Source organism: Gavialis gangeticus, unplaced genomic scaffold (genome assembly GCF_001723915.1).
Source record: "Gavialis gangeticus isolate Ggan-Ray unplaced genomic scaffold, GavGan_comp1, whole genome shotgun sequence".
In the NCBI taxonomy this organism is placed as follows: Eukaryota; Metazoa; Chordata; order Crocodylia; family Gavialidae; genus Gavialis; species Gavialis gangeticus.
This window is the reverse complement of record NW_017729032.1, coordinates 214252135-214263902: the sequence shown is the minus strand read 5'-3', so window position 1 is coordinate 214263902 and position 11768 is coordinate 214252135. Positions and strand designations below refer to the sequence as shown.

Below are 11768 nucleotides of genomic sequence, written 5' to 3'. Positions count from 1 at the left end.
CCCCACCCCCCCGCATCCAGCTGGAAACCTGTGCCTCAGGTAACTGGCACTTTTAGCTTACCGGCCCCCCCACCAGCCATTCCCCACTCATGCTGGTTAACAGGGATTTTACTGTACTCGGTAAAATTGAACAAACTGAAAAATGGGTATTTTTTAGTTCATTCAAAAAAAATCAGGGAATTTATCAGTGAAAACCGGTAAAAACTGAGAACACAAAACAGAAATTATGTGGCACCTTGCAGCACCCTTGAAAAGATCTCAAGGCATGCCAGGGTACTGTAGCACCTTGGTTGGGAATCCCTGCTCTACGGTGCACCCCCTCCCCTAACTTCTGTTTTCTAGAGACTAACATGGCACATGGCTAACTACCTCTGTACAGAGGAGTTGCATGTCCTGCTCCTGCAAACATGTGCTTGACTTTGAACTCTAGCAGCCCTATCAAACACCTGTTTTTGCAGTGACATCAAGCATTGACACCTGTTTGCATTGATGCTGCCTAACAGTGTGTTATGAGTATTAGGGATATATGTCTGCTGTTTCTAAAAGTTTCCAGTTATACTTTTCCTTTCTGTTTTCCTATGCAGGTCTCTGTTTGTGGTACTGGACAGTTTAAATTGTTCAGATGGTGCAATAGGTGCTGCAGCACAGGGCTGGCTGGTACGTGCCCTCTCACTTCATGACGTTGCACGAATTCTTGAACCAGTACTGTTACTTCTGCTTCATCCAAAGACCCAGCGTACTTCCATCCACTATGTCAAACAGAAAAGTACAGCAGGTAAAACTGCACTTGGGTTCCAGATGTCACAATTAATAGAACATCAGCTCACACTTAACTCCAGTTTACTCCAGCCTTTCAGATAAATTAGTCCTTTTTACAGCAGTGTTAACTGCATGTTTACACTTCACACTTACAACTCCAGTAATATTTAGATACAAGTCATACAATTTAGGGGGGTTATATCCACTTGTAACTAATTTGCTGCCTTGTCTGCCATTCGGTTACGCTTGCTAATTATTGTTACTTATAATAGCAGTCAAAAGGAGTCTTGTTCCTTAGGTGTTGTGCAGACAGCTGAAGTTGGCATGACCCTTGACCCAAGAAACTTAGAGAATGTTCAGCCTTTTAAAAAAAGCAATAATGCTTTGTTGTTAACTCCCTGTTATCAAGATTTGACACAAGAAACATTAAAACTATGTTGATATATCTGGGGACTTCCTGTACATCACAGAATACATTCTGTGCAGCCTGTGCTATTGTATTTTCAACCTGTTCTATTACTGTTCCATTGTAAAATATAACAACAGTCAAGAAAATTATTTCCGTGGGGCAAGATTTTTAACATTAAGAAAGTTTGTACATGTCATTTCCTTAATCTCCATACTTTCTCTTACTGTCACTCTTTTAATGTAAAGTATGTTGAAACATTAAAATTGAATTTGTTAACGAGTTGTAAGAACCTTAGTAAATGCTAACTTTTTAAATGTTTCTTTATCAGAAGACTTGCTTTATTGGTTCAGCAAGAAAAAAGCCTCTTTCAAAGAGCCCTTTGGAGCCTCTGAATTCCATGAAAGCAATTCTGAAGAAAGCCTACCATTGAGCCGGTTTACAACAGTAGACAGGGAAGCTATCTGGGCTGAAGTGGAAAAAGAGCCAGAGAAAACTCAGCCAAAAATTGAGCTATCTGAAAATGATCTGTGTTGCTATACAGAATTCCCACTAGATACAGATGGTGATCGTGAGAATAGTGAAAATACAGAATCAGCAGATACTAGCACTGGACCTGTTGATAGTGAAAATACCTCATCTTTTTCTGCTTCTCTGGATCCACAAGAATTGAGCAATGAGGAAAACCACAGTACTGCAATAGACTGCAAAGAGAACCCGAAACATGTTAATTCATCTAATATGTGCGTTCCTGATGGCTCCATACCTAGTACTATGTTAAATCTTGTGCGTGCAGATTCTGAGAAAACTCAAGCATCAGAATCTCTATCAAGTGATGATGAGGCCGACTTGGAACTTCAAGATATTACAACTTCTAGGTTGCTGAAGCAGCGGAAGGAAAAACGAAAGATGATAGAGGCTTTATTCAAACATATTCTTTTGTATTTGCAGCCTTATGATTCAAAGAGGGTTTTATATGCCTTCTCTGTATTGGAGGCAGTGCTCAAAACAAACCCCAAAGAATTCATTGAAGCTGTAGCAAGTACTAGCATGGATACCAGCTCCACAGCTCACCTGAATCTCATCTGTAATCTTCTGGCTCGTCACCAGGAATCTCTTGTGGGACAGAGCTTTTATGGTAAACTCCAAACTCAGTCTCCAACCATGTGTCCCCATTCTTTATTAATAGAGTTGCTGACTTACCTCTGCTTGAGTTTTCTTCGTTCTTACTATCCCTGTTACCTGAAGGTAACCCACAAAGATGTGCTTGGCAACAGAGATGTCCAAGTTAAAAGTGTGGAAGTCTTGATCAGAATGACAACACAGCTGTCTACAATGGCAAAGTCAGCAGAAAGTAAAAATATAGAGTTTATACGCAATTTGCTTGGGAGGTGCAAAATGCAAGAGTTTGTTCTTCTTTCTTTGTCTGCTTCTATGTACACAAGTCAAAAACGGTATGAATTTATGATATCTGACAAAAATAGCAGTGTTATTGAAGACAGCCTCTTTGAAGAAAGTCTAATCAATTTTGGGCAGGATCAGATTTGGAGTGAACATCCACTTCAGATTGAGTTGCTGAAGCTTTTGCAAGTATTGATTGTCCTGGAGCACCATGTTGGACAGTCTCATGAGGAACAGGAGAACCAGCCAGACCTTTCCAAGGAATGGCAGCAGGCGCTGAACTTTCAGCAGGCTATTGGTGCAATACAATATGTATATCCACACCCTATAACTTCACAAGGACTATTTGTCTCTGCCGTGGTTAGAGGTTTGCAGCCAGAGTATGGCTATGGAATGCACCCACCTTGGGTTAGCTTAGTCACATGTTCTTTACCATACTTTGGGAAGTCTTTAGGCTGGACTGTGGCACCATTTATAGTACAAATATGTAAAAACCTGGATGAACTTGTTAAACAGTATGAAAATGAATCTGTGAAGATGTCTACAAGGAATTCTGAGAGGTAAGACATACATCCACAAATTTATGCTTATTTAACATGTTTCTGTACAAAGTACAGTCCTTATGAGCTCATTTTCTCAAAAACCTTATTTTGTCAAAAGTACTTCGAAATTACTAGGATTTTTATCTAAGCGAAGTTTTTGAAACATCTACTGTGTTATTTCTTTTGTGTTTTTCCATTCATCTGCAGCTAGTACTGTACAAAGAACTGAAAACACTCTTTGAATGTTACTTATGTTAGTTGTACTGTTAATCATTTGTGTTTTTCTCCAAAACATAACATTTAAAAGGGAGAATATTACACCAGACTATCCTCTAACGCTTTTGGAAGGCCTAACAACCATTGGTCACTTTTGCCTTTTGGACCATCCTAACCAGGCCAAAAAGGTAACTGCTTTTTCTTATTACTTCCGTAGGTAATAGTTTCAAAATGCCAACTGTCCATTTGGCTGCAGCTCAGCAAACCACAAAAGCACAATCTTTAAGTCAAAGGTACCAAACCCACCTGGCCCAGCAGGCCAGTTTGGGGTGTACTGCTTGTGGCATGCAGGTCCAGTTGGAGACCCATAGGCAGCACTACAGGCTGGGTGATAACACTTCACAGGATGGATCCAACTTTCATGCCCAGTCTTTGACACCCTTGCCTGAAGTGCATTGCCAAATTGTGACTATAAATAGTAAAGGTTATCTAATGGGGTGGGCCCAGAAATGGAAGGTTCATGTACTCAGTTCCCTTGAGTGTAGGTAAAGAAGGACATACTCACAGAAATCATAATGGAATTTTTTTTTCACCCCAGCCTTGTATGTAGTTGACAGCTCTCTGCGTGTGCATGGGAATTATTGGACACTAGCCATTTCCTTTCAAAATAAAATAGGCACCATTTAAACAAAGCTATTAATGTCCACATCTAAGGTACAGTTATGTTGTTGGAGAGACATCACCTAGTTTGCAGTATTTTTTTGTAATTGCTCTAAAGCAGTGTATTTGTTTATACATGGAAACAGGAGTAAGTTGTATTGTCAAAGCAGTCCATATACATTTTTACTATATCTGCTTTTCCCAAGAAAGCCTCCCCAGCATTGTCTTAGTGTTTGTTTTTTTCTTTTAGGTATGTTATTATGTGTGAGTGACTGAATACAAGTTTTCCATTTTAAAAAATGAACTGCAGGGGGTGGTTCATAATTTGTATCCTATACAGCAAAAATAGAGTAGATTTATTGGTATGTTCTTTAACACTCAAATACATGTGCATCCTATACTGCTTTTCAACAGTTAACTTATGTCTTTAGATAAACTGGTAAGTTTCTGTAGAATAGTTAACTAAGCAAGAGTGTGCCAACAGTGTGTATTGTAAGTGACACATATATATACACACACATACACGTATACAAATTAATCTCTGTACCTTGTTTTGTGTATCACAAAGGGCTGTGACTCTAGTTTCCATAATGAGTAGCATCGACCATAAACAGAACTGAATAGCTGATAGTATTTTCCAAAGTTTTTACAAAAGATTTTTGTGGAAAGAAAATGTCTGTGTTAAAAAATTGTGGTATAATGGTAAGGTTAATAAACCTGCATACTCTCAGGTATGACAGCTAAAATACTTAATACAGATATTTCTGTTCTCCTAGTCACCATCTGTAGCTGAACCTACAAACCTGAGAAATGCCAGGAATGCCATTTTGGAAGAACTGCCTCGCATTGTTAATACTATGTCTCTCCTTTGGAGTGTTTTAAAAAAGGAAGACTGTCAAAGAAGACCATCTGACTTCTTTGGAGCAACTAAAGGCTCTTCAGTTTACTTCAAAGCAGCTAAAGTAGGAATTCTGTCCAGGCACACATACTCACTCTCTCTCTCTCCTCCCCTACCTTCCATATTGGTGTGAGGCTCTCATGTCATTCTCACAATACTATTAAAATGAAAAGAGTTTCAAAGATTCAGCTAGGCCATTGCCTTTCATGGGGTCAAGTTCCACAATTTGAACCAGCCGCTCAGGTTGTAGCTATGACTTATTCCCAAGAAGGATTCCCTTTCAAAACAAAGCAGGATTTATTTTATCAAAAGCTATACAGTGCTTAGAAGTGAATTTGATATAACAGAGCCTGGCAGGCATAATCCCTTGCCTAAGTGTGCCTTCTTTGTTTATGGCTCAGATAGGTCCTGTTCCCCATCTCTGAGCTTACAACCTTAAGTAGTGCTACTGTACTATCTCTGTGTGTTTCTGCCCAGCCTGCCTGCTTCTTCCAGGTCACCTTAACAGCCTTTTTAGCTGTTTAAGCTCCACTTTAGCTTTGGGAATGGTAAAATCATCCCAGCCAGCCTGCATGGATTTGGTCAGATTTTTAGATTCCATAAAAGTAAATTTACAGTCAGCTTCCTTTGTTTTTACTTGTGCCTTCAGGGAGGCAGCAACTTACAACTGAGTAGGATAACAGTTTCAGAAAATATTCCCAATACAGATATTTTCCCAGTTATTGATATAAAGATTGGGGTTTTTACAGCAGTTTACTTGAATCAGTAACAAATAATTAGTTAGTTCATTGATTTAATAGGTTTTAAGTAATCTTAGTTATGGTTTTTAACGTTCAGGTGTATAATAATTTGACTTTGTGGTTTTGGGGAGCTGAAAAGTTGGCTTGGGGTTTTTTCCCCCTTTTTTATCAATAAAACTTGTAAAAACAATGTTGAATCAATTTTTCAGTAGGGAAACTGGATGGGAAAAACATAACATCTGAATAAAGTAACGGGCTTTCCTCCAACTGTTTAGATTTTACCCTTTGGTGTATATAGGAGGCAGAAAATAATTGATTGACGTGAATGAGGAAAATATAAAGGGGTGTTTCAGTTGCATATGTTTTTCCAGAAAATGATGACTTGGCATACGTGCAATCTCTTTTACATTTGTCTGCTAACCCTTTGCTGCTCTCCTTATATGCTTCAAATCCTTTCTTCCATTTTTAAACTATTTTTCCTATTAATTTTCCATAGGGTCACCTCCTTATCAAGTATCTCGCCACACTGTACTCTGCTGAATTGCCATCCTTTGCTCAACTGTTATGTAATCATTTTATATAATACTTATGAATAAAATACTAGACTCTTGACCCCTTTTACAGATGCTGATTGATAACCAGAGTGAGAAAAGTACTGACTTTAAAATATCTGGGGAGAAGGGAAAGAATATGACATGGTAGAAAATAAATCTAGCATCTTGGAAAGCAGAAATGAGATGCTTTCCAAGATATTAGACATAATTCTTTAATGAAATAGGAAAAGATCATAAGTAAATTAAACTAACACAAAAACAAAAAATACAGTAATATTTGTTTATGATTATGTAACTTCTTCTGAATAGTGTTTTAAAAGGAAAGTATTCTACAAATATACACTGAAAATTAACCTTAAACATTTTGAGGGTGCCGTGACAGATTTTTTTATTTCTTTTTATAGGCAATAAAGAATAAAATACTAGAATTTTTGAATCCGTTGACAGCACAACTAGGAGTCCAGTTGATGGCAGCAGTGGCAGCAGTATGGAATAGTAAAAAAACTCACAAGAGTCAAAGTAAAGTAAAGGTAAAGTTAGAGCTGCAGCTTTTAATTTATGTGATTAGCTGATGCTTTTTTAATGTCAAGACATGTTTTGTTCACAGAGCTAGTGCTGAAATTCAAATTCTGATTTATTTTTTGTGGGAGTGGCAAAGGAAAGCTGTTAGACAAGAATATTTTAATTTGGTATAAATAATTACAACTTAGCCTGCAGACTGTTAATAAAGGGGAAATGAAGGAATTATGGTGAATTATGCACTATAAAAGAAATATATTTTCAAAAAGGAAAATATTTTAATTAAAAACAACATGGTAAAGGCATACATTTTGTTTCGGATATGACTCCTGGAACACAACCTGTGACATCTTCAGACTTTTGCATTAAAAAAAAAGAAAAGTCCTGGTCTCTGCTTCCTTAGCCAACCTGTAAAACCCATCCAAGATTTTGCTACATGTGGCAAGTATGCTTTTGTTTAAGCCTTTCTTAGAGGCATTGTTTGTTATTTGCAACCAAGGCTGAGGGTGTTGACTGGGGTGTGCCAATGCTCCTACTTAGACTTAAAGCCAGAGATTCCTGGTTGGAGGGTCTTGTTCCTCCACTCAGGGTCAGACCAATCGCCATATGTGGGTTCAAGAAGGAATGTTACCCCATGGTCAGATTAGTATGGGATCTGGGGCTTTTGCCTTGCTGTGTTGTGGAGGGTTTGGCCCTCTACCTGGGATCTCTGAAGCATATATTAACAACCTCTTAGAGAAGCAGGATGTCAGCTGCCATAGTCCTCTTGCTTTACCTGTGGCAATTTAGGGTGTTATATCTTGGTGTTGCTTCAGGGTTGACAGTAGTTTTAGTAAGAGGTTAGATGATGGACTGGATAGGATAGTTTGGATAGGGATGATCCTGCTTCACGTAGAGGGTTGGACTAGCCTATGACCTATGAAGATCCCTTCCAGCACTATTTCTCTGTTTTCTGTGAAAACATTTTTATGGGCAAAATAAGGAAAACTTTTTTGACACATGGCAGTGTGCTGCTGTTCTGGGGTTTGTTTCATTTTGCTTTCCTTATTCTTTTCCCATAACAAACACAATCTTTGTGGCTTACTTGTTTCTGGGAACATTGAGATTTATTCACTTTTTAAATATATACAATGTTAGAGCTTGCTCTTATTTCTCAGACATTAGGGGTTTGTTTTTGTTTTTTTTAATAAAAAAGCCAAAATGACCAAAGAGCCTAAAACCTCAAAACTCTTCCTAACAGAATTGTGTAAACAGATATATGTCCATGAAATGTTTTTGCTTTGAAACAGCCTGTTTTCACTCAGTTTAAGAAACAACCTCAAATAAAATTAAGTCTCTGAGACCATGGTGATAAACTGCATATACAAACATAAGTACGGCTAAGTATAATATTCCAAGCCAAGTGCAGTATCTTAGTACAGAGCCATTTTTTAATTTTTGGAGCCTTAGAGATTCCAGTTTTCCACCATTGCATTCAAAAGCCTGGGGTCAGATACCTTTCTAGAGAGGAGAGATTAGATGCATTTCCCTCTGATAATGAAGAGTTTTTTCTATTTACATTCATGTTCAGCTGCAACTTTGATTTGAATACACTGCTTCAGTAGCAGTGCCACCATGCCAGCAAAGGTGAGAGTGAGTAAATGAGATCCACATTCTGATACCCTTGTGGTTCCTCTGTCAACTTGTTACATGTTTACTAACCCTTTTGTTTGCATTTGTACTTGATGGTATGGAATGATGATTTCCTATTTTCTTTTCTTTTTAATTTTTTGGTCAAAGATTCTGCCACTGGCTAGTGTGTCACAGCTTATTCTTGTGGACTTAGTATGTGCACTTAATACCCTGAAGTTTGACACTATATTACAGCTGGTAAAAGAAGTGGTCAAGAAACCATCCCAAATAAGAGGCGAAGAGGTAAGCCATGAATTAGTTTTTCTAAAGCATATTTTTAACATGGATGATCTCTCCTCCCTCCCCACTCCACACTTGGGTAAAGCCTGTAAAACAGAATAAAGCATGAAGAAATCACAAGGTTTTATAAGGGTAGCATAACTACAATGCATTTCTGTCCCCCAGTTGTCAGCAGTAAGGTCATGGTCAGGGAGCTGTTATGTATGTCTGACTCCCTAGTTCTTGTAATAGTCTGTCGAGGGATGTTACACTCAGCACAAATAGGTGCAAGTCCCAGTACTAACTTGGAACCTTCCTGGTGGAGGTGAGGGGAGACGCATATGACTTCTTTCTGACCTGTTGAAGGGCATGTCTGAGGACCTGGGTCCATATGCTTTTTTTGCATGTTATGAATATAGCTCTATCTCTAAAAATGAAATAGTTCTAACTTATGTGGCTGTCATCCTATTTTGTTTGCTTTGTGCATTTCACCTTGCTTAGATAACTGCAATTTCATTTCCCTTCAAACAGTATCCTTTTAGTCCTTTTCAAAGGAATAAAAATAAGGAATTTTGGTTACTAGCCAGTCACTTTCCCTTTGTAGTTCTCACTACAGCGCCGCTCCACCAAGTCTCCAAACATGGGTGCAGAATTTTTAAGTTTAAACAAAATGTAAAAGTTTCCACTGGAATATTAACAAACACCAACATTCTTCTTCATATTAGATTTTATAAATCCCTTTTTATTAAAAAGTAAGGTTCTAAACTATATTTCAATATTCTGCCAAGCCCCTGACGCATCGCTAGAGTAATCATTTGAAACATAACTTACAAATTGAACACCACTGTTATGGTGTTCTAAGGTTTCCCTTCAAAATAAAACAAGCGCCATTTAAACAAAGCTATACATATCCACATTTAAGATACAGTTATGTCTCTTTGTTAGGCTAAATTTATATGTTTACTTAACTCTTGACACACAGACATTTTGGAAATACAGCAAAAAGATTACTTGACTAAAATTCCATCGTAATGAGTGTTTTAAAACCTATTAAGTAGTACTTTTGCTTACATTAACATGTCTTTTAGGTCTTCCTTTCTATGAAGTAAGGTGTTTAAAATTGGATGTTCAGCTCAGTCATGTGCCATCTGGTCATCCAGGAAATGTAACTTTCAGAGCTCTTGGCAGAATTTCATCTCTTAGACTCACTGGTTGTCTTTACATGTGCTCCAGGGGTGTAAGGAACACTTTAATTAGAGCAGCTCCAAGAGCTGCTGTAATTAAAACGCTCACAGCATCTCATGTATCAGCGTCCCTACACTTCAAAATGGCAGCGGAGGCACTTTAACTAAAACTTGTTTGACGAGCTTTATAGCACCCCGCCACCATTTTGAAGTGCAGGAACACTGATACATGAGATGCGGAGGCTGTTTGAGCGCGCTAATTAGCACACTCCCGCAGACTCGATTCGAGTCTGTTCCAATGCACTGTAATTACAGTGTGTCAGAGCAGTATCCCTACATGTCTACAGGCACCCCTAGTGGCTGGTCAGCATAGAAATAACCTGAATGACTCTTGGTTATTGTCACCAATATTTCCTTGTTAGCTTTCTGCTTTAATGTAGCAGGCTTCAAGGAAGTCAGTCTTATTACCCTGAAGAGAGCTACATGTATGTTTATGTATCTTTAAAGGAATTTTATTTGGTGGAGAGAAATTTTAAAGTGATGGGTGTTGCATTATTCCAGTGTTCCTAGGTAAAAGCTCTGACCTGCTGCTTATATCTGCACAGGCAAGGCACAACCCGTCCGTCTCAAACTGAAGAATTGGTTGCTACCAGGAGAAAACAATTTTTCCATTAAACATTTAAGTCCTCTAACAGTTTAGACTTAATTTTGTAGAAAACAATAAATTGCTTCTCCTATTTATTTTTCAGAAAACTTCCCTAGTGGATATCCCAGTACTGCAGTTCTGTTATGCTTTCATTCAGAGGTAATAGCCACTGTATAGTTAAACAGCAGATCATTCTATGTTGCAGCTCAGTTAGCATTGCTATTTTAGCCTAACTCCTCACCTTCACAACTCCTTGGTAAACTTGGCATGGGGAAGGCTCCTTTAATTAAAACTCTTCTTCACGTTCATTGGAATGCCTTGGGAAACTAGTCTTCAAAGCCACTGCACTCTACTCATTAAACCCTTCCTGAAGACCCACTTCCTCCAGAGCACTCTTCCTCCAGAGCAAGAGGAGAAAGAGACTTAACAGTGGGGGTCTACTACAGATCACCCAACCAAGGGGAAGAGCTAGACCAGGAACTCTTAAGTCAGCTCATGGAGGTAGTTAGGTCAAAGGACGTGGTCATCATGGGTGACCTGAACTTTCTAGACATCTGCTGGGAAGGGCAGTCAGCCAGGTCTGACCGCTCACATGGGTTCCTAACCAGAATGCAGGACCTCCATCTAACCCAGGAGGCGCACAGCCCCACCAGGGGAGATGCCTTGTTGGACCTGATGCTGGCCACCAGCGACGACCTGGTGAGGGGGCTGCAGGTGCTTGACCACCTGGGTGACAGTGATCATCGCCTGCTGGAATTCACCATCCAGCACAGGATGGCAAAGGCCTGCAGCAAGACAGCAGCCCTAGATTTCCAGAGGATGGACTTCAGTGAGCTAAGGAGAATAGTCGGGGAAGCACTGAGGTCCCGGAGGGGAGGGGAGCCAGGTGCCTAAGAAGAGTGGTCGCTCCTTAAGGAGACGATCCTCCAAGCCCAAAGGGAGGTAATCCCAACACAGATCAAAGGGAGCAGGAGCGTTCAAAAGCCCCCGTGGCTCACCAAAAGCATCTGGGAATGTCTCCTAGCCAAAAGAGAAGCATACACCCAATGGAAGGGAGGGGCCATCACCAGGGAGGATTATACGGCAGTTGCTTGAGGATGCAGGGGGGCAGTCAGGAAGATCAAGGTGGAGATGGAACTGGGACTAGTTTCCTGGATCAAGGACAACAAGAAGTCCTTTTCTAAATACATAGGGGGCAAAAAGAAGGTACCAGGTAACGTGGGGCCTCTGCAGGACACGCTAGGAAATCTGGTCGTCACACCAGACGACAAAGCCAACATATTTAACGATTTCTTTGCCTCCATTTTCCTGAGCAGGGACCAGAACAGCCACCCCCCCTCTGGGTCCCCCTTA

General features: G+C 39.6%; 1 protein-coding gene across 3 annotated transcripts in view; it reads left to right on the top strand.

Moving 5' to 3' along the window:
• Nucleotides 1-11768, top strand: part of DOPEY2 (dopey family member 2) — a 97158-nt gene that overhangs the window by 56773 nt on the left and 28617 nt on the right. For all 3 annotated transcript variants that reach the window (XM_019525014.1, XM_019525015.1, XM_019525013.1), the window contains exons 18-24: nt 585-775; nt 1497-3126; nt 3416-3512; nt 4761-4946; nt 6581-6706; nt 8475-8609; nt 10519-10574. In XM_019525014.1, coding sequence (XP_019380559.1) covers nt 585-775; nt 1497-3126; nt 3416-3512; nt 4761-4946; nt 6581-6706; nt 8475-8609; nt 10519-10574 — 2421 coding nt within the window. The remainder of the gene's footprint in view (nt 1-584; nt 776-1496; nt 3127-3415; nt 3513-4760; nt 4947-6580; nt 6707-8474; nt 8610-10518; nt 10575-11768) is intronic.